This window comes from Mirounga angustirostris, unplaced genomic scaffold (genome assembly GCF_029215605.1).
Source record: "Mirounga angustirostris isolate CCGP_5_RB_7025 unplaced genomic scaffold, mMirAng1.0.hap1 SCAF_8, whole genome shotgun sequence".
Classification (NCBI taxonomy): Eukaryota; Metazoa; Chordata; class Mammalia; order Carnivora; family Phocidae; genus Mirounga; species Mirounga angustirostris.
In genome coordinates, this window is record NW_026991716.1 from 105937748 (window position 1) to 105961411 (window position 23664).

Below are 23664 nucleotides of genomic sequence, written 5' to 3' on the forward strand. Positions count from 1 at the left end.
AGCTTTGGCAGGCCAAGTTTCCATTAAATCAAGTGTTCAGTCAAGACAATCTGTACATCCAGCACAAAGTGTATCACTCAAGAAGAAAATGAATGGAAGCAGGTGAATTGCCAGAAGTTTTTAGAAGATAGAAATTCTATTAACTTTCTTCCACCCATCTTGGCTGTATTCTCACTAATTGCAGGGTACTTCTTATTTCATCATCTCCAGTGAAGAGCACTGTGGCCAGGAGAGTCAGTGATCAGCATATTGTATGTTGTTATTCTATTCTATTCTATTCTATTCTATTCTATTCTATTCTATTCTATTCTATTCTATTCTATTCTTCTATTCTATTCTAGTCTACTTAAGATTTTATTTATTTGAGAGTGAGAGAGAGAGTGAGGGAGAGAGAGAGGGAGAGAGAGAGAGAGCACGTGAGCATGCACAGGAGAAGGGGGGAGGGGCAGAGGGAGAGGGAGAAGCAGACTGCCCACTGAGCAGGGCAGCCTGATGTGGGGCTTGATCCCAGGACCCTGAGATCATGACCTGAGCCAAAGGCAGATGCTTATTTGACTGAGCCACCCAAGCACCCCTCTAAGCTGTTATTTTAATTATTATTTTGTACTATCTAGTGTTTTAGGACCAATTTCCCATTAAACCACATTATAAAATTACCTCCATGGTCATTTCCATATCTGTAAAGTAAAAATTGGTATTTAATATGGTAGCCCAGTACTTAGGAGGTGTGCTTAATGACTAACAGCTATGGTTGGCCATTAACAGTCCTATTAAATGTTTCCATTTTGCAGATAAGGAAATTGTGGCTCAGTTTACTTAAATAGTTTACTTAAGGGGTAAATACCAGAATCTATTCTATTCAAGAAACATTCACCTAGCTCTGCTCTGGGACATACACACAGACACACATTTTCAAAATGTTGAGAATGTAAAGATGAATCACACACAGTCTGGATCTGAGTACAGCGCACAAAACAGAAATCTCTCTGGATAGTTCAAGGACAAATGGATTTAAATACAGGGAGCTCCTGCTTTAAAACCTCATTGGAGGGGCGCCTGAGTGGCTCAGTCGTTAAGCGTCTGCCTTCGGCTCAGGTCATGATCCCAGGGTCCTGGGATCGAGCCCCACATCGGGCTCCCTGCTCCACGGGAAGCCTGCTTCTCCCTCTCCCACTCCCCCTGCTTGTGTTCCCTCTCTCGCTGTGTCTCTCTCTGTTAAATAAAAAAAAAATCTTAAAAAAAAAAACCAAAACCTCATTGAAAACATGGGAGGAATTACAATGTCATTAGGGGACTATGTCTGCTTTCTTAGTTTTGAGGTCCCAACCCTGCAGATGTGATCCAGAGGTCAAGAAACTGCTGTCCCCACCCTCTCACTACTGCCACCCCAGCAGCCTCTCACCTAGTGATACCTAGAAAGTGGAAGGTAGTATCCAGACACTGCCATAAATAGTTGTCCCCCTGGAGTTTGCCTAGCAGCTGCTACTGCAGCAAAAAATGTAACTGTGGCCTCCAGTTGGTCCTTTAAATCTTGCTCACATGCTTCTCATGGACAGAACTCTTATTTAGAAGCCCAGCTGTAAGATTCTTATGTTTTAGCCTTCCATCCCCTACCCTATTGGGTGGGGCATGAAGAGGGTGGAAATGGATGTAGGCCCAGCACCAACAGACCATATAAAACACATAATCAAGCACTCCAAGAACTCACAGTTTAACAGTGGAGACGGACAAATGAAGAGACAATATCAGGGTCATATGGCAAGTGCAGTGAGAGATTTGGGCACTGTGCTCATGATGGCAGAGAATGGGTTTCAAGGGAGAGCAAGGCATGGAAAAATGAGAGAAGGGATCGAAAAGAGCTTCCTGGAGGTGGTGTCACCTGAGCTAGGTCTTAAAAGATCAGCTTGAGAAGACAATATGAAAAGGGAGGGAAGTCATGCCAGGCACAAGGGAGAGAACAAGTCAACAAGCTATAAAACTGCACATGGACATCAACAGACATGAAGAAGGTTCAGGGAAGTGAGGTGGTGACAAGCAGGGGAGTGGACACAGAGGATTTGGTGTTTTACAGTGATTGTGAGGCTGAGTATGAAAATATGAAGCTACACAGAGCTGAGATTGTAAATATTGCAGGGGTTGGGGCATGATTGGAAGTGAGAGGGTCAGACTTCTGGTTTCCAGTTCTGCATGTAAGAAGCTTGGAAGATGCCACTTTTGTCCTAACAACAAATAAACAACTGGACAGACTAAAAAATCAACAACTCTTCTTAGATTCACAGAGAAGTGAGGTAACAGGGAAAACCACTGTCACCAAGACTGGAGGAACAGACAGGTGAATACAGGGAGTCTTGGCTTACTGGAGCAGAGACACATAAGGGGAAGCAAACCCTGGTGGGAACTAATGTTGGGCCAGGACGTCGTGAACATTAAATGACAAATTGCTGGGGGCTCATTGGGAATGAGGCTGAGAGTTAAAAATTCCAGGGGGCCCAGTCTTAGGGGGCCTTCCACACTTTTGTGAGATTTACTTCCAGGAGCTGGACCAGGTTTTCAGGAAATATTAGAGAAAAATCCCCTTGTGTTTCTGTCAGAGGGAAAGGAAAAAAAAATTTTTTTCAAAATATGCCAGAGCACTCTGTTGTTGTTTTTCTCCAAGGTTTTTGTTTGTTTGTTTTAATTCCACTTAGTTCATATACAGTGTATTATTAGTTTCAGGTATAGAAGTAATAGTAATTCAACACTTACATACAACACTTGGTGCCCTCCTCTATTCTTAACAGGGCCTGCCTGCAGGAGAAACTAGTTAACCAGAGCCTAATCTGCTGGGGTATTATTAGAACCTAACTGGCCTGGGGGTAGGAAGATACTCAACTCCAGCCTTCCACATGGGAGGAGGGAAATACCTACCCAGCTCTAGGCTACCTGTCCCACCTAAGGGAAGAGAAAAAAACTGAGAAACACTTGGGCGTTCACAGTCCAGAGGCACAGAGGCACTAACAGACCAAGACCTGCTCATAAGACTGTGGAACTCTTCCCTGCTACCACACCTCACCACCGCATTACAGGTGGCCCATTTACAGCAGTTCCTTTTATCTGGTATATCATGTCTGGCTATCAAGAAAAAAATTATAAAGCATACTAAAAAAAGTCAAAAAACACAACTTGAAGAGACAGAGGGAGCATCAGAACCAGACATGGCAGGGATGTTGGAATTATCAGACTGAGGATTTTAAACAACTTTGATTGATATGCTAACCTCTCTAATGGATAAAGTAGACAACATGCAAAAACAGATGGACAATATAAGCAGAGAGATGGAAAGTCTAAGAAAGAAAAAGAAGGTGTCTAGAGATCAGAAACACTGTAACAGAAATGAATGCCTTTGATGGACTTATTAGTAGACTGGACATGACTAAAGAAAGAATCTCTGAACTTGAGAATATACCAATAGAGACCTCCAAAACTGAAAAGCAAAAAGAAAGAACACTGAACAAAAAGCTGGAACTGAGTATGCAAGGACTGGAGGACAGCAACGGAAGGCATAACATGCAAGGCATTGTAATACCACAAGAAGAGAAAAGAAGGAAACACGGGCATCAGAGTGAGGAGAAGGAAGGAATCAAGGATTATATTGTCCTTATTTTGGACTTTGATGCCTGAGAGGTGGCCCTGAATCCGAATTTTAACCTAGATGAACTTCACTGCCAAGTCAGTGTTTCCCCTTCTCTTTCCTCCTGTCTCAACTGTGACCTGGTGCTGATCAAGTCCTTCTTTACGTAAAGATATATCTAAGAAAGCCCATGAACTCGTGTAAGTTTTGTGTGTATGTGTGCATATTCATTTTTTAATAGAAGATACATGGCCTCCATGTGATTGTCAGTTTAAAAATCACTGAGCTAAGACATTTAGCTTCACAACTTGGTAGCTGATGTTTATTCAGTTTTGTTCTAGAGATTAAACGCCTGTTCGGGAGTGTGTGTGTGGTTTTTTTTTAAGATTTTTTTTTTTAATTTATTTATTTGACAAACAGAGCGAGAGAGGGAACACAAGCAGGGGAAGTGGGAGAGGGAGAAGCAGACTCCCCACAGAGCAGGGAGCCCGATGCGGGGCTCGATCCCAGGACCCGGGGATCATGACCTGAGCCGAAGGCAGATGCTTAACGACTGAGCCACCAGGCGCCCCGGGAGTGTGTTTTAAAAGCATTCTAAGTGGTTCTGCTTCAGGTAGTGCAGTAGGTTAAAAATTCTTGAAGATCTTCCTGACATGAAACACAGAAGTGTTAGATAAATCATAGCAAAAATATTTTCCGATTCTTTGCTGAACTCTAGGGTACGTGAGAGGTCACCACTCCTCACCCACCCCTGAACCGTGAGGCAAGAACACAAAGCCTTCTGGAAAAACAAAACAAAACAAAAAACAGGAGAATAAGTGAAGCCTAGGTGGTTCTGGCGGCATATGTTGACTGGGGGAACCTACAGCTTTAGCGGGTAATGGTTGCCTAGGGCCTGGGGTGGGCAGAAGCCAAGACCGGGTTTGTGTACATTGAGGACAAATGGGGGACTAAATGTGAGACTCTGCATTCGTCCAGGTGCTACACCCTTAGGGAAGGTTTGTGCTAGGAAAATCCCTGCTGGCTAGGAAACCTTTAAATAAACCTCTCTGCCTCTCCAAAACGCAGGCGGAAAAATAATAGTAATAATAATATTGGTATTAATAATAATGATAATAGTCTCCTCTAATAATCTGAGACCATAATTGTCTCATATGAGTTTGGGAATACACGCTATACAATCAGAGAAATCCCCAAATGGGAAATGAAATTGAAGCCAAACCAGGTTGATAGCTGGTAGGTGTAGGAGTAGGAGCTAGTAGGAGCTGATACAGACCTTATCTGGAGAAAAGCGTCCTCAAGCCAGCTCCTTCAGGATTCCCAATGATTAATATTAGCCAAATATGAGTTCACCATAAACAAGGTCCCGTAAACAAGATCAGCAGAGACAGTAACCAAATTCAGGCGCTCAAGGACTAAGAAATAAAATACCTATGTATTAAATGGTTATATTATTAAATAATGTTATTAATGATGGAATTAAAAGAAGGAAAGACCAATTAACTAGGGAATTAAAGCTACATGAAAATCTATCTCAAAAACCATAAACTGGCAAAAATGAAACAGATTGACAATACTGAGTGCAGTATGTGGAAGAGCTAGAACTTTCCTTATTGCTGGGGGAAGGAGGTGTATAAATTGATATAATTGCTGTTACCAATTGTCAAGTTGAGGAATGTACACTCTATGACTCAACATTAACACTTGAGGGATATACCCACACATACACTTGAACATGCCCGAGAGACATGTCCAAGCATGAAGTCTGCAGGGCAGCAGGGCTGGTGATGGCAAAACAGACAAAATATTTGGAAAACAATATGCACTGACAAGAGAAAATAAATTATGATGTACCCTACAACAGTAGTCTATCCAGCTCTGACAATGAACTACAGCTGCACATGTGTAAAACTCAAATATGAGGAACCTCAGAAACAATGTAATGTGACAACAGACGAATACATTCACTTTGGTGACATATTTATAAAGTTTAAGTGCTTAGAAAACTCAACAGTATAAAAAATAAATAAATAAAATATAAAATATAAAAATAAATAAAACATGCAAAATTATAAAAGAAATAGCAAGCAAAATATAATATTTATAATATTTATAAAATAAAAGCAAGAGAATTACAATATGAAATTTTAAAAGGTGGGAGAGGGTCAGAGAACATGAATACAGGGAACTCTAAGGTTACCAACCGTGTTCTATTCCTCAAGCTGAGTGGAGGGCACACGGATGTTTATCTTAGCGTTCTCTTTATAGTATAGATTTTATTTTTTTAATCTATAAAAATGTCGTGGCTTAAAAAATACTATGCATTTCTATCTGATTCATTTCTATTATTCTAATAACTTCTTGAGGAATGAAAAGTACTTGTTTATAAAAGAAGTAAGGCACTGACATAAAAGGAGACATATTTTACTGTTATTCTAATTTATTTATTTTTTTAAGTACTGTTGTCTTTTTATGGTGTGTTACTCTCAGAGATAGAAATTGCTTTGTAAAAAAAAAATGCTCATTGGCTCTGAAGATCAACATAGAAAAGGATGCATTAATTACTAGTGCTCCTAAGTGTCCCCCCCAAACTAAAACATTTTAATGGGGTTATGCCGTGCATGTTTTTGATCAATCTTATATAAGAAAAAGTTTAAATTTAAAAAATGCATCTGTGATTATTTCAGTTCCTTTAGTTTTCCTTTGTTCCCATTCATGTTCTAAATAGAACCCAGAAGAATGCCAGTTATTCTGATACCTCTTGAGAGATACACTTCTAGTGGTATAGTTTTTTTTTTTTTAATGAGACTTACGTAGTCAGTTCAGTGTGGGATTTTGAACTAGTAGCAAGAATTAGTCCACTTATGTGGAATCCGTAGCGTACTCAAGTGATGTCAGATGTTGCAATTCATTCAGTTTAAAGATTTCTTTCATATTACGGAGTGAAGTGGGATGCACCTGTTTAGTCGCAGACAGGAAGAAAACACCTCTCAACATCACTTCAGATGCAAACCTTACACAAGTGAGTTCTTGCTGAAGAGGAGGCTGGCTTTATGATAGGCCCATTTTCTTCCTGTGGGGTTCACTCAGAGGGTTTTGACTTAATTTAACCTAGCAAAATGCATCCCCACATTTCTTACACTACAACATTTAAGTTCCTATTTTGCTTATGCATGTCCCCCCCCCCCTTTTTTTAGGGCTGAAATAAGGGAAGGAGAATGTTTATAATGAAGTTGATAAAATAAGATAGAATAAAGCGAGTTTTGATATATGACAGTGGTCACAATGTAGATGACTATAGTGAAATTTTTTTAAAAAAATTAATTTAAATACCCTTTAACAGAAATAATTTAAATAAAACACTTACCTAACATAGATTCAGTATTTGACAAATTTCTAATGTCTTTTACTTCTGTTTCTTGGTCTATAATGACTATTATCAGTTTGTAGGCTTAAAATACGGCACTTCCTAAAAATGCTAAAGTTCTTATCAACAAACTGTGCTTGAGAAGCATTTGCTTCATTACATATTGCTTCAGTTTAGGTCTGAAAGTTACAGTGTTTCATGCAGTAAGTTTCTTCCTTATTCATTTTAACTATACAAATCATCTCATTTAAGTGTGTGGAATAACATTTATATACCATATGACTTTGCTCAAGCCTTCTCAATATACTAAAGCATGTGTTGATTTTCTCCCCACTCTGTGTTCCTCTAGGATAGTTTCCCAGCACGATTTGGAGGAATTCATTTTGTCAATCAACCATGGTATATCCATGCCCTGTACACCGTGATCCGGCCTTTCCTAAAGGAGAAGACTCGGAAAAGGGTATCTGTTTGTTTCTTTGTTTTTATATTCTTTCTCCTCCCACATTCAGTGAATTATGCTGCATAATGTGTATCTAATATTGGCTGTGATCAAATGTGCCTCTACATTGCATATAAATGTTCAACATACAAGACATTTAAAAATTCTTAAAGACCTTATGATTAATTCTGATCAATGTATGTATGAAAGAAATACTTAAAAGCCTGCTAGTCTACTTTCCCACAAATTGGGAGAACATTTCAGTACATTCATTATATATTAAAGCCTCAGTTTAAAAGTAAAAAAAAAAATTGTGCCATGTTCCTAGATTGTTATTAGTACACTTAATTTCAAGTAAGATCCAAAGAAAAGTTATAACTTTATAAGCTGATATATGAAAGTTATTTCACAATATGTATCACATTGAATATAGTGAATTTTGTGATATTTAATATAACTTTGTAGTGATTGTCATGATCAGTCACACATTTCAGAAAGAATGCTGATGTGTAGAAATATTAATATTTCTTTAAATGGCCAGTTACTTGAGTTCTAAGACCAATTTTTATCTAACAATGAGGATATTCAAAGTACATACAACAAAATAATCATTTTTTTCTGTGAATAAGACAATTTATATAAAGCATTTAGCACAGTGCACGGTACATGGTAAATGCTGAACACATTTATCGTTATTATTAATAATATAGATTTTAAAATGCATTTTAATGCCCCGTATTTCATTTTATCCTCCAAAAGGCTCTGAAGCGTAACTTTAGTAAGCCTTACCTCCTATTTCAGAGCTGAGAAAACTAAATCTTAAGATGGTTAAGTAACTTGCTTACTCATTTACACAGCTGTAGAGTTGTAGAGCTAATATATGAATCCAAATATCTCCAGATTTAGAGCTATTTTTACCACCGTGCTGTGACCAATTTTCAAATGATTAGTTCCAAAGTAAAATATACTTTACTTCTAAATGTGTATTGAAGGTAATTTTCCATGTTTCTCAATGAATGAGAAAGCACTTCAGGTATTTCTGAGCTGTGTTGTAGAAGCCTCATTGTGAGCATAGAGGAGAGGTAATTGTTAAGTATGTGTTTGTATCAAACATTGAACAGAAGGTCTTCTGAATATGAATTTGTTGAAAATGTTCTGTTAGTATAGGAGGAAGCCTTCTGTAAACAATTACAATTTATATCAGGAATTGTTTCTACCAGTGAGAATCAAATTAATTTACATGTTAGAATTCAGAAAAAAATGTATTGATGTGCTTCCCAAATAACACTTACAAACTTTGTTTTGTGAAGAGGTGATCAGGTGATCCAAAACACCTGCTGGGGCTTTTAGTACATATTATACTAGTGAATGCTTCTGTAGTAGTCACTCTAGGCCACATGCTCTTCTAAGTACTTTACATATGTTAATTCATTTAATCCTTACAAGGATGGCTCTAGGGGAAGCATTGTTATTTTTCTCCTTCTATAGATGGGAAAATGAGGCACAGAAGGTCAAGCAAATTCCTCTAAATCACAGCTAGGAGGTAGTAGAGCTGAATATGTGGGTTTATTGGGAAGACAGTTCCAGACAGAGGGCACAGCAAAGACAAAGGTCCTCAGGTAGAAACATGCCTGGTACACTTGGCAAACAGCAAGAAGGCACAGAAAGCTGAAGCAGAATGAGCTACTGAGGAGGGTAGTAGATGATGGGATGGAAGGGAATATGGTATGCCACATCATAGGGGGTCTTGTATTCCATTGCAAGGGTCTGGGCTTTCAGTCAGAGTGAAATGAGAAATACTTGAAAGACTGAATACAGGGGTGACTTGTTCTGAGCACAATGTACTGCTCTGTTGAAAAAGACTAAGGAGGATCAAGTCTAACCCCAAGCTCCAGGTTTGGGGTTATTTGATTGAATTGAATAATTTTGACAATGCCTGGAAAAATTCATGGATAGCATTATTCTGGATGGAAGTGAGATATCTGAGCTTTACCATTTTAATTAAAACTATATGACTTGTAAATCTTCATAAGACAAAACAGTTATAGGTTAAAACACTTCTGATTTCTACTTATATAATCAATATAAAGTGCAAAGCTATTATATTTCTTTATGGGTATTCCAAGTGATTCAGCATCATAATATTACTCAAACACTGTATACTTTGGATGCTATAAATCTGTGCTCTGAAAAACTGACAAAAGAAAACCCAAAGAATAATTGTGCATCTTTTGTCACAAAAAGGAAACTCCTGGTTCTTCTTTTTTTTTTTTTTAATTAAATGAAATCTGACTTTGAGTCTCCAACATATGAACTAATGGGAATAGTGACCCTAGGTGGTAGGGGTGTCCCTTCTCAAAATCTCATCAATATCTGGAATCTTCCATGCAGAATGAAATTTTCCATCCAGGATGGCTACTTCTGACATCCTCACTATTCAAGCCAGTATTAGTTTCTTGAATTAAGGTCTCTTTCTGCTCCCAAGTTGTCTGTGAAAAAGAAAAATAGCATCTTCACTAAAGCTGGAACCCAATGCCTAGGATTCAACCTCCATGCATTCTTCAGCTATTTCAGGGTTGTGGTCTTGCCACTCCCAAGAGCTGACAGGAAACAGGCTTCCATACTGATTGGTGCAACTTCCTACCTGTTCCTCAGTATGGGGGACTCTCTCTTCTATTCCTTGCTAATTCCCAAACGTATTTCACTTTTCTCCCTTCCACTCAGGTCACCTACCATAATCTCTTTAATGGCACAGTGTAGGGAGGTAAAGTAAAAGTATTATTTAGGCTAATTCTTAGAATAGTAAGGTACTCTGAGGCAAGGGAGCCCACAAGGACAAGACTTCTTGCATGAAATAGTGGAAGACAGAAGAAACACGCACTGCAAATGTCCTGAGACAAATGTGTGCATTGTGTGTTTCAGCAAGGAGGACATAGTAGATGTGTTCAAAGAAGGAGTTTATGGAGGGCCTTACAGGACTTACTCTAAGAGAAAGGGGAAGTCAGTGGGGAATTGTGAGCAGAGTAACGTGATCTGACTAATGTCGTGACATGGTCATTCTGGCTGCTGTGTTGAGAACAGAGTGTAGGTGGCAAGAGTGAAAGCAGGGAGAGCAATTAGAAGGTTAGTGCAATAGTATAGTTTGAAGGATGATGGTAGTTTGACTTGGGGCGGTAGGGGCAGAATTGGTCAGATGTTCAGATTTGTGATATATTTTGAATGAAGAACCAAAAGGATTTACTGACAACTTAGAGAGGAATTAAGGATGAGTCGACAGTTTTAGCCTGAGAAACTAGAAGCAGTCATACCACTAACTGACATTAAAAACAGGGAGGAGCTGATTTGGGGAAGAAAGCTGTGAGTTCAGTTTTGGACATACTAAGTTTGAGGTGCCCATTGACCTCTTATGTGGAGATGTCAAGTGGAGAGGGGAAATAGCAATCTGAAGCTCAAAGGAATGGTCTGGATGCAATATATAAAGTTCAGTGTGTGAATGATATTTAGGGCCCTAGACTGAATGAGATCACCAAGGAGTAAGTACACTTAGAGAAGAGAATCAATCCAAGAACTAAAGCCTGGAGCTCTGTGACATTAAGATGTTGGGGTGATGGGAAATAATCAGCAAAAGAGACTGAAAAGAAGCATCTGTCAAAGTAGGAGAAAATCAAGAAATGCTGGGAATAAATGTTGCAATGATGAGAGTCATTTATATCCAATGCTACTGAGAGGTGAAGAAAAATAAGGACTGAGAATTGAACATTGAGTTTAGCAATGAGAAAGAGCCTGACAAGAACCATCTTCATGTGATGGTGGGAAGCAAAGCCTGTTTGGACTGGACTCAGGAAAAATGGGGCTAGAGAATTTGGACGGTGAAACAACTCCTTTGATGAGTTTTGTAACAAAGGGAAGGAGAGAAATAGGTTAATAACTGGAAGTAGAAGTCTGGCCAAGAGAGGTTTTGTGCCTATGTTTGAGGGGCATGGGAAGGGAGGTGGGTTGGCAAGTTTGTCCTCTGATGGGAAAGATCTCCCAGACAGAGGAAATTTGATGATATGAGAAAGACAGAAGAGACTTGCTTGAGCAATATAACTGAGTAGAGGAGAGAGGATGGCTTCCAGTGCACAGGTGGAGAGATTGGCCTTTGTAGAGTTTATCTTTCCATTGTACTAGGCTCAGAGGCAAAGCATACGGACACAGATGCTGGTGGGTGGGTCTCATCTGGTTGCCCTATTTTTTCAGTGAAAGAGGAAATAAGGCCAAAGCTGAAAGTGATGTTGAGGGAGGATGTAAAAGAATGTTAGCAAAGAGAGAGAAAGTAGTGTGCTAGGATTTCATTTATTTCTCTAAGGATTTATTAAGATAACTCATGCATGACTTGAAGAGATTTCTTACATGAAGAAACATCTAATGAAATAAGGTTGTATAACTAATAAAATAAGAGTTTCAGGTGCTAGAACTTAACTCCCCCCCCCAAATTATTTTGATTTCTTATGAGAAGAACCTAAGTGTGTGTGTGTGTGTGTGTGTGTGTGTGTGTGGTGGGCAGGCTGTTGTGCTCTGCAAAGAGGAGCTGGAAGGTGTAAAGTTTGCAATTAACCTAATGTGCTTTGGAGCAGATGTCATCTTCCACCTCTGTAGGCTCCGTATCAAATATTTCAGGCAGCCTTTTGCTCTGCCTATTTTGGCCAGTGACCTGCTCTCATCTGTTTTTACTGGTCCATAATCTGTTGAAATTACTTGTTGATTTATAATTCCCATCCCTATCATTTTGTTGGATGTTATAGACTAGTTTTTCTTTGTTTTCCAATATATTTACTTCAGTGGACTCTAAAATTACAGAAAGCAAAGGTAATTATGTTAGCCTGTTCATCATAAACCTGAAGTATGAGTCACTTAGAAACCATGAGTGACTATTTCTAAGTTACTTATAAACTATAATCCTTAAACAAATATTATATAAATTATATGAGATGACACGAATGCTTTTTCAGAGAAGACCGATCTACAGTTTTGAGATTGAAATGAAAGAAGAGAAAAGAGGTAGCAATTTATGGAGAAACAAATCTTGAGTATGTACCTTGAGTAATTTTTCAGCTTAAAGATTTATTTATTGTGAATTGTGTAAGACTGATGAATCACAGACCTGTACCCCTGAAACAAACAATACATTATATGTTAAAAAATAAGAAAAAAAGATTTATTTATAAGAGAGAAAGAGAGAGAGAGAGCAGGGGGAGAGGCAGAGGGAGATGGAGAGAGTGAATGCCAAGCAGACTCCAGGCTGAGCGAGGAGCCCAATGTGTGGCTCAACCACACGACCCTGAGATCACGACCTGAGCCAAAACCAAAGGTCCATCGCTCAACCGACTGAGCTACCCAGGTGCCCCAATAATTTTTCAGTTTAAAAAAAAAGCTCTAGGTAATACCAATTATTAATGTATACATACAGCTTTACATTTTCACTCCATTATTGCATTTTTATTTGAACAATAAGCATGGAAACCTCTAGTAGAGAAGATGCTGGCAACATTATAGAACATAAGTCCTTTGGGATGTGAACCTTCACTCATCCTTTCATTATGATGATGCTAATCTACTTTTATTTACATCACACACTTTGCATTATGAAGCAGTAATTTAGTGTTTACAGTATTCTTATTTTTATTGATGATAAAAGAGAAAGCCATACTGGTAACAGCTTTTGGGCTTAATAACTTGGATGGGCTCTATAGTTGATGAGTCCCTTATGAGAATGGTCTCTTTTAACAGCATTTGTTATGCACATCATTAGCTTTGCACAACTAACATCAAGATGATGTACAGATCAACATGCCCATTGGATTCTGCTTATGTCCTCAACTCTAAAGTAGGAAACCAAATTTCAGGTTTCAGCTCTTTAAGCCAACCACTATCTGACTTTCTAGAAACTACTTAAGATTCCTATGCCTCAGGATTTCTATATGAGATATTAGGATAACAGTACCATCCCTGTATGTTTCACAGAGTGGATGAAGGATTTAACTATTTTAACAGACATGGAAAACTCTTGTTTTTGCTTTTCCTAGCCTCACTCCCTTCTCCTAGCATTTGCATGGTATTTATTCTCCTGTGTGTGTTTCTCCTCACCCTTCTTCTTGCATTTGTAGATATTTTTGCATGGTAACAACCTGAACAGTCTACACCAACTAATTCATCCCGAGATCCTGCCTTCTGAGTTTGGAGGAATGCTGCCCCCTTATGACATGGGAACATGGGCAAGAACACTGCTAGACCATGAGTATGATGATGACAGTGAATACAATGTAGATTCCTACAGCATGCCCGTGAAGGAGGTGGAAAAGGAACTCTCCCCCAAGTCCATGAAGAGGTATGCTGGAGGTGGCTGGGAAGTGGGCTGTAGCCAGTGTGGGAATGCCCCGAGTGAACTCCTCGGTTTATACTTTTGGGGAGCATATATTCAGTGCGATTTTAAATCCTTTTATGCCCCCATGATTAGACATCTAGGAATTTTGAGTCAAAGATAAAGTCATTCAAGGCAGTGTCAACTCAGTTTTGTTCCATGTTCACAGACAATCTAACAAGGCTGTTAGGGATCACTAAATCCAGTGGTTTTTCAAACTGTACCCTCAGAGTTCTGGGGGAGTACCTTAGGCCTAGCAGGTGGTGTGGGAACAGTGCCCATCTCCACAACGAGAACAACTTCTCCTTCTATCCAAGCAATTTACTAGACTTTTGTATAAGATTTCATTTGAAGAAAGGGATCCATGGCAAGCACACTCACACACACTCACACAAACATACACACACATGCACACACATTTCAAACTTATATTCTCTTTTTAGTATCTCTGCTCTGTTTCTGATTTAAAGGTCTAGCCATTCCTGAGGCAAAACGTTCTATTTTCCTACAGCTTTACTCTTTATAAAGTTCATTTCTGAGTGAGATTCTGATTCCTTGCTTTGACTCTCATGATACTTTTATGCCTGTTTTCTTTCAGTCAATGCAGGTTTATTGAACACATACTCTGTAATAGGCACTTCCCTAGGTGCTTTGGATTCATTGTGAACATACACACATCCAGCCATAGCTTAGTGGTGATGGAAGGCAGGGGAGTTGCTGAACATGCCCAAATGTATAGCTGCCTCTGACTTTGCATTCTGTAGCAAACCAGAAGATACCTAATTCTCAGGCTCCCCCAGGCCACAGAAAGCCAGAGTTCACTTGGATAGTAGTAACGAATATTATTTCTCTGTTCATTTCCCATCACAGAAATATAAGTACCACAGCCCCTGCAAGTCTCTTTTCACCTGGCTCAGGGAGGACCAAGGCATCACCCCTGTCATCCCTCACACTATCTTGCATCTTTCTCTGATGAAAAGCAAGGGTCCTTTGGTCACAGTTGTGTTCATGCTGGGGTGCCGCTGTTCTCAAAGTGGGCCTCCTGGTGCAGCTGCTGCTGTTGTTGCTACTGTTGTTGGTGTGTGTGATGTCCTCCTCTCCCCAGGCTGCTCCACGATGCCTTGGAGAGAAGGGAAAGGCTGGAGACATCTCCAGCTTTAATTTCTCCACCAATCAACAAGCAGGGGGAGGGGCAGAGGGAGAAGCAGGCTCCCCACCGAGCAAGGAGCCCGATTTGGGACTTGATCCCAGGACCCTAGGATTGTGACCTAAGCTGAAAGCAGATGCTTAGCTGACTGAGCCACCAGGTGCCCCAGAATAACTTCCTTCTAATAAAAATAATAATCCTAGTTGTTGTTATAATCTGCCATTTACTATGTACTTATCATGAGTCAGTCCCTATCTAGGTATCTTTTTCATAACATTAATTTATTTTATCCTCACACAAACCCTGTTAAATGGATGTTGTATCCTCAAAGTCACATAGTCTATGTGTAGTGGACTGGGGTTCCAATCCATGAGGTATAGAGTCTAACGTGTTGTTGACGTAAGCCTTCCTTGTCTACCCTCTGAGATAGCAGGACGTAGGCTGTCACTCTGGAACTAGCTACATAAGGATTTGGAAACCGCTGTCACTGGTGATCCCTGGTTTTTACCTTTACCAGCTAACAGTGCTATTTCCTTCAACCACTTCTTCTGTGACGTGTTCGCTAACGTGGTTCCCTCCTCAGAGCACGTATCTCTCCATATCCTCCACATCCTGGCTGTATCCTATCACCTGCAGTCTGCGTACCTGCACTCCTCCCAAACTTCCTATCTGTGTCTTTGCCTCTACCCTTACCCTGCTCCCCTGGCCCCCATATATTATCCACATGGCAATCTAAAACATCTTTTAAAATCTAAGTCAGATCATTTCACTTCTCTGCTTTAAATTTTTTAATGACTGATGATTATACAGTGAATAAAATAAATTCTGTAACATGGCTTACAAAGTGCTATATGATCTGATCCTGCCCCCCTCACCCTTCTAAGTATATCCCACCATCTCTTTCCTCCCTGTCTTTCAGCCATAATATCCTTCATTCTGCTCCTGCAGCCTCCCTCTCCAGCTTGTTCCTCTCTAAAGGCCTTTCCACGTGTCACGGCTGCATAGGATGCTCTTTTCCTGCATCTCCCAATCCAAGGTCACCTCCCTAAGAGAGTGGTTAGGTCTTTATCAACCATTAGGTCTTAATCAACTCTACTTCCTCCTCATTCTGGTCACTCCCTATCAGACCCCTCTTTTATTTTCTGCCTGTCAAATGACTCATTTTATTTAACGTTATGTCCCCTCCCCAAATTTAGGCTTCATGAAGACTTCAATGACTTTGTCTGTCCCATTCTCTGAATCTCCAGTGCCTGGAGTAGGGCCTGGAACACAAAGGGTGCCCACTGGGGATCAGTAGAGTGAATGAAGGAGCGCTCTGCTGTCTGTCAGTGGCCCCTTATAAGTCCAGTGTTCAGAACTGAATAGGTGACATCTGTTGCTATCACTACTTGCATCTAAGTTCCAGAACCCTAGCTTTGCCCTCACTGGCTTCTGTTGTTGCCTCTGTTGCTGTGGTTCAGGCAGCCAAAGCACATTGCTGACTCATTTTGAGCTCCCTAGCACTAGAAGGTTCTTCACTTATAGATCCATATCCTCATAATTCTCTCTTTCTGTGTTTAGCTTTTTCCTCCAAGCAGATAATTTTAATTGATTAACACCATCTTGTTAGATTTGGCTCGGTCTGTCCACCTTTTGAAGTCTTTTTGGATCCTGATTTTCTTCTCCAATTAATTAGGCTATTCTGTCCTCTGCAGACTTGGCTCAAGGCACATCGACCTCCCCAACCCTGAGTTTTTTGCTTCTGACGTGGATTGATTAGAATTTCAGCCATCCTTTGTTTGGTGTAGGTTTTGTATCTTACGAAGCTTTTAGGGTTCTATCTGAAAACTTGTGAAGAATGAGCTTAAGAAAGTCATTTCATTTGATTCTCACCTTCTGTGTGTCAGGGAGTGGCAGCTCCCCATCAAGGATGGGACAGAATTGTTCCTAGGTTCCCCCCTGCTCTCCTTTCCTCCATTTTTTTTTTCCAGTTTTGTAATATCATTAGGTTGCGAGGAAAAAACTCATTCCTTCACCAGAGACTTGTAGATATTTCCTCCTTCAGGGGAATTTATCTAGATGTGTAAGAAGAAGACTTTGTTTTCCTGTGTTGATTTGTGGAGGAATAGCATGGTCACGTGAAAAGATAAAAAGTTCAGTCGATTGTGGGGGCCTTATACTAGAGGAACATCTTTTACCTTACATCTCTAGTACCTAGGATAGTGCCTAGGATAGGCACATAACAGCTGCAGTGAGCAGCAATATTAACATTGCCGTTGTAATATGAGCTCCGATTTTATCGAATAATATCAACATCTATTGTTACTACCTGTCAAACTCCATCTAATGCTTTGTATATATTGACTCCTTTGCTTCTGTAAACAACTAATCAGGTAGTGCTATCTCCCTTTCATTGGTGAGGAGACCCAGATACAGAGAAGGTAAGTAACTTCCACATGGCACATAGGGGCAAAGTAGCATGGCTAATACTGGAAAACAGGCCATAGGATTCTGTAAGTCATCTCCCTAACTGCTACCATTTGCTATCTGCCAGAATTTGTGCTGTGATTTATCCATGCATTATTGAATTTGAGCCTTAGTGTATCTGTATGATGTAGGTGTTATTTTTCTCCATCTTACAGTTAAAAGAACAAAATCTAGGAAGTTTAAATAGCCTCCTCCTGGTCACAAGAGCCAGCAAATAACAGAACTGGAATCGGAATCCCCTTCTGTCCAAAAATCTATCCTCTTAAACACAAAGGTATAGCACCATATTGTGGATGCACAATAAATGAATAAATGATACCTGAATAATTAAACTTAAATGATAGGGTTTCATGAAAAAAAAAAGTTATTCATTGCAAAGACAGCAGAGCCTATGTGGAGACTGCTCAGATATGCTGTGAGTTAATAATAAACAACTCCTTCTATGGCAGCAGAAACAGACCAATGCATTGACAAGTCGTGGTCCTGTAAAAATAGCCCTGTTGTTTCGGATAAGACAGGAAAAAAAAATCCGGACTAAAATAACAGTACATTTGGGACAATTAAATACCAAAAAAAAAAAAATCTTAATCGGAAATCATTTCTGCCTGGCTTGTTTTATTGAGGAATTATTCTATATTTGGAGCCAGTATTCATCATCCAACAATTCTGATGCTGGTTGTGCATGATAAAAGCGAACTAGAATTTAATCACAGGTTGATAGTGCACTGTAATTTAAAATATTTCCTTAAAATCACCATACCGTCTAATCATTTTTTTAATAGTCAAGGAACATAAAGATTTAAAAGATTGTGTGTGGGTGTGTGTGCCCATGTGTGTGCATGAGATATATATATATATATATATATTTTTTTTTTTTTTTTTGCAAATGCTTAAATTGTGTACTTTGTGCTGTCTGAAAAGTTTGGTGTGTACTGATCGATATTATTAGGATATATATCAACATTTATAGAATAAATCTAACTGTGAGAATTTTAAAACATGTTTTCTGTTAATTTCTTTTTTTATAGGATAAATTGCTTTATCTTCATTATTCTTGGTTTTAAATGCCTAATACCAAACTTCTTTCAGTATGGGAACTATTTCTTGGGTAGAATTTAAGATATCAAGATTTAGTTGTGTAAAAGACTCTGTGATATGCGTTGTGCTCACCATAAGGAGAGAAACTGATGAAGTCCCTGCTCATGGAACTTGTAGTTAAGTGGGTACCAGTTGTCAACTTAATATTTCAGTACAGGACATTAAATGAACTTTTTTTGTGTTTTAGCATGGATTTTTCTTGGGAAACAATTTTTTTTTTAGTTGAACCTAAGTAAAATAGTGGTAAAGGTCTAATTCCTAAGTGTTTTGTGCAATTGTCTGCTGTGTTAAAATGTATTTTATTCATGATATAAATGATTTTTCCTAAGATAAATTATCATTGCATTTAAAAGTGATACACAATCTTTTATTCCTCCTTCTCTTCTTTTCTTCCTCTACTTCTCTCTCTCTCTCACTCGCTCTCACTCATCTGCTAATTCAACTTTAGTTGATCTCCTTTCTGATATAGACATATATAACCTATTATTGAGATAAAATGGTGAAAATGACTTAGGAAGTAAAACATTCCTGTTTTAATGTCCTCACCTTCCTTTTTGTTCCCTCTCTAGAACCAAATTTAAGTTTACTTAAATGAATGAGTCAATTAATCAGTTAATCCTATAATTATTTTTGCTTTGATAATTAGTTCCATTGCTATTCTTTTTCATTAGCATGTGCAGTTGTATTTTAGCTTATAGTCTTTCTTTTTGAGAGTTAATGAGGTTTGCTAAGAGGCATATTGCCACAGCAATAGCCAATTGGCTGGAATGCAGCAGCAGGGGGAAAATTCATTATTGAGGAGGATTTTAAAAGGGCAGCTGCTTCTTTAATGCCATAGCTATTAAGAAAGCAGTTTCCTGCCATAACAGTAGCATGTTCCATTGACTTTCCTCCTTCCCAGTTTCATGTTGTTTCCTAATGATGAATTGAGATATAATTCCCACCTACTATCAAAAGCGGGTATAAGGAGTTCAAATTACTTGCTCTCCTAATCAGAAAGTGCCACTACCTATAAAAGAGGGTTTTTTTTTTAAAGTCTTAAATTGTTTCATGAAACTTTCCAGAGTAAGACTGATTTTATTCAGATGTTCTAGTGGGAAATTTAACAAAAATTCTCAAATTTTGATTTTTTTTCTAATGTGGTCATTGGAAATAAAAAATGATGGTTAAAAATGCACATTCATATTGAATTTGTTTCATCGAGATCTTTTTTTTAAGATTTATTTATTCGTATTTATTTGAAAGAGATAGAGGTTGTACTTGAGCTGGGGAAGGGGCAGAGGAGAGGGAGAGAGAGAGAGAGAATCTCAAGCAGGCTCCATACCCAGTGTGGAACCCAGCGCGGGGCTCTATTTCATCACCCTGCGATCATGACCTGGAGCCAAAATCAAGAGTACTGGCTTAACTGGTTGGGTCACCCAGGTGCAGATCATAGAGCTCTTTAAGACAGGAATTAAGACTCCTATCATTTCTATTTCATTTCTCATAACAATAATTTCATTATAATAATTTCCCACTTGGAGATGTTCTGTTATCATCCATCTGTCCTATACTATATATTCTCACTCTCAAAAAAAAAGACTTTTGATCAATTGTGAAGAAGAGAACTTAAGCTTATTATGGTGCATTTAGAATCCTTTGCTGCTCATTATCTATTTAGAGCTCAAAGGGGATTGTTTTCTCCCTCTGATACAAAACCCACTATAAGCATGTCCCTCTCTAAATGTGCAGCATTCTCAGTTCATAAATCCCTTGATGTAGGGAAGATAATCCACATCCATGAGAAAAGTAATAATGGACAAAACACAGAGAAAGGAATGTAATTATTTGGTAATAACTCACTGACACTGGCCTTATCATTTCCAGATCCCAATCAGTAGTGGATCCTACAGTATTAAAACGCATGGATAAAAATGAGGAAGAAAACATGCAACCTTTGCTATCTCTGGACTGATAACTTCTCTGCACTCCCCATGGATTAGAAATGGAAGGTACTTGTTTTCAGCAACAGGGACAGCACTGTGGAGGAATGACCAGCTGGAAACTTATTTATTCATGTTAATGTAGCATAATATATAATAAGGCATTGGGTTTCCCATTTGCTTGAACCATGGGTGCCCTGGTCTGGAGTTAAAGAAAAAAGTCAATAATTTATTCTGTAAGTGCCAAGTTCTTTGTAAATATAATCTAATCTTCACATCAAGTTTGTGAACTTTGGTAGTAACTGAAATTGGAGAAGTTTGGCTCATGAGTCCATGCCAGTGATATAAACTATAACAAAAAACAGAAAAGACACATACAAAATGGAAGCTAATTAAATGTAGCCCTGTTTCCTATGAAGCCATATTTCAGCTCTCATAGTGATTGTTTCAATGTTTTTCTCTGAAATTGTCATATTCCAATGTACTTTTAATGGACACAGGTAACTAGATGATTCTAGGAAATTAGTATGATAAATGTGTTTCCTGCCTAGTGATTTTCATTTCACAGAAAATGTGTCCTAGTGACTATCACTGGCCTTGAATTTTGGAGACAAGGAATGGCAGAAGAGCTGGTAAACTAAACACTTGAACTCTTCTATGTTGTTTAATTCCTGGAGTCTTGTGAAAAGATATGTTCCCCAAATTAAGATGTGGTATTCTAAAAGAGAGTGGATTTTTTTAAACTGCTGTCTTCATAATGTGTCTTTTATTTGAGATCCTATTGTATCCATGTCTGATGTACTTTAAGAACATTTCCCCCCCAAAACTCTTCGACCAAGAGAAAGAGAACTCATACGTGAATAGTGTTTTGACAACTAACTTTGGACATAAAAGTTGCCATGTACAGATAAGGGGCTAATTTCTAATTCTTGAGCACTGGTTGGAAATATATATATATATATATGTATATATATATATATATATATTCACATGCACATATATATTTTTATTGAGCTCTAATAAATCCTTGATGTGACAGGCTTATAAAATAAATCATACATATTCAATGGTCTTAGAGATGTTATAAATAATTATGTGAGATGCTAACTCTGGAAAACTACTTCCACTAAAGTTAATGAAAATGAGGTATAGTGAAACAGACTTTCAGTGAACCTGTTTTAAGGGAATTCTAATTTAATTTGTAATGCAATCTTGAATCTGTATCATTTTAGTGAAATATATTTTTCCTTCACAAAACAACAGGTCTCAACATAATGTGGGCAGTATCAGGTGACCAAGAGTAATATAATTTCTCACAAATTCAAGGTAATTATCTTAATGATCCTATAAGTATAGATTTTCTTTTCAGAAAAGATTGAAAGAACATATTGCATCCATAAGACATAGTGAAAGCATCTGAGGGCATCTGAGATAGCATGTTATAGTTTAAATGTAGATGTGGAATGCTTATGTTAGTTTTCATTTCATAAAAATTCTGCAATTATAGCACATTTTAAAAATCTTACTTTAAATTTCAAATTCCAGTGTGAAAAAGCAAGATTTTTACCACCTTTTCAGAGTGGTAATTTTTGAGATTGAAAATATTCTTTTGAAAGAAAAATATCTCAAGGAACTCTTGGAAACCAACAGAAATAAAGGCATGTAGCAGCCTTTATATACTTTTTAGCCAAAAGCTTCAAAAATTCCAGTTACAATTCTATACAAAACTCTTAATATCAAGATCAGTACACCAACCTGTACTATCACGAATGGACTACCAGTGTTTGTAAAAATACATAAATATACATAAATAATATGATTGAAATATACCTTAAAAATGCCAACCTCAAATCAAGTCTGGAAGAATAATGTCAGGCCCTCTGCTCTACCCATAAATATTATGGAGATTGGAATGAATTGGGGGTAAAAAGCTACAGCAACTCTTACCTTTGTAAGAACCCTAACCACAGGATTCTTATATTTTGGCCTACCTGACATATATTTGATAGTCTTGGACTTTATATACTATAGAAGCAAGTGCTAGGCAATATGATGCAGTAAGATAAAATAGAAACAATGTACAGAAGGATGGTCAACTTTTCATTCTCATGTGTTTCTCTTGATATACACCGTTTATTGCCAAATTTTAGAATTCTACGAGCTTCAGATGTCAACCAGCATAGCCAGCTTCTTTCCCCTCTCATAAGGCTAGTGTCATATATAAAAATAACCAGAAGGGCATATTGTATGTGTATACCTATCTAATTATAAGTATGATTCCCACTATCTCCCTTACCCGACATTTGGAAATTTTGCATCCTATTGCTGTCCGTCTGCTCTTCTTCAAATGAGCAACTGAGAGTTGGCTGCATTGTGTAAAATATTTTTAAATGAATGAAGAAATTACAACAATGATGCCTTTTGAAATTGCTTTATCTAGCTCAATCTGTGAGTAAACTCATTGTCCAGGAATGTTTTTGGAGCTACTTAGTCAAAGGATATTTGGTCAACTTTATAAATCTTCCTTTCAGCATCAGCTAACTAGCACCATTTAGGGATTTTTTTCCCCTAATGTAATTTCCTGTTACGTAGCTATGTCTGTTGTCACATAACTTAGTAAATAAGCACTCCTCTATGTCAATTAATTGTGATAGTGCTCTCTTTCACTCTTTCTCTTTTGTGCGTACATATGCGTGCATACACATGGCTGTTTGCCCTAATGAATTTGCCTATTTTGAGACCTATGCTTTCCTTTTGTAGCTGTCTTGTTACCGAAAATATGTAGACATCAAAGGATTACCACATTTGATTTAGAACAGACCAATAGTTCCTGCTTCTCTCACCCTGCCTGTTCTGCTCTTTCTTATATCCTTTCTTTCTTCCGTTGTTTCAGGGGCAGCTGCTTCCAAAGCTGGTTTAAAAATAACTAACTTTCCTTTTACTGTCAGTGATATTTGCACACATTTTTGCTTGATATCTTAAAAGGAAGAGATTATCGTGAAAATACACTCTAAGAAATATGAAGAAGTGCCTCTTTAAGAACGAGATAAGGCGGTGATACTAGAATATGGATTCTATTTGTAGTCTCTTCTGAAAAGTAAATACATGCATCTAAATAAGGGTGAAATATGAGTATCATTTGAAGAAGGGTAGTTGAGGCCTTGCTTTGAACATTCCCCTACAGCATTAAATCTTTATTGTGTCAGTTCAATACC

At 38.2% G+C, this 23664-nt stretch overlaps 1 protein-coding gene across 1 annotated transcript in view; it reads left to right on the top strand.

Moving 5' to 3' along the window:
- Nucleotides 1-21145, top strand: part of CLVS2 (clavesin 2) — a 63737-nt gene extending 42592 nt beyond the window's left edge. Inside the window, exons 3-5 of the mRNA XM_045866068.2 lie at nt 7327-7437; nt 13563-13783; nt 20394-21145. Of these exons, the coding sequence (XP_045722024.1) occupies nt 7327-7437; nt 13563-13783; nt 20394-20481 (420 nt within the window). The 3' untranslated portion in view covers nt 20482-21145. The remainder of the gene's footprint in view (nt 1-7326; nt 7438-13562; nt 13784-20393) is intronic.
- The last annotated feature ends 2519 nt before the right edge of the window (nt 21146-23664 follow it).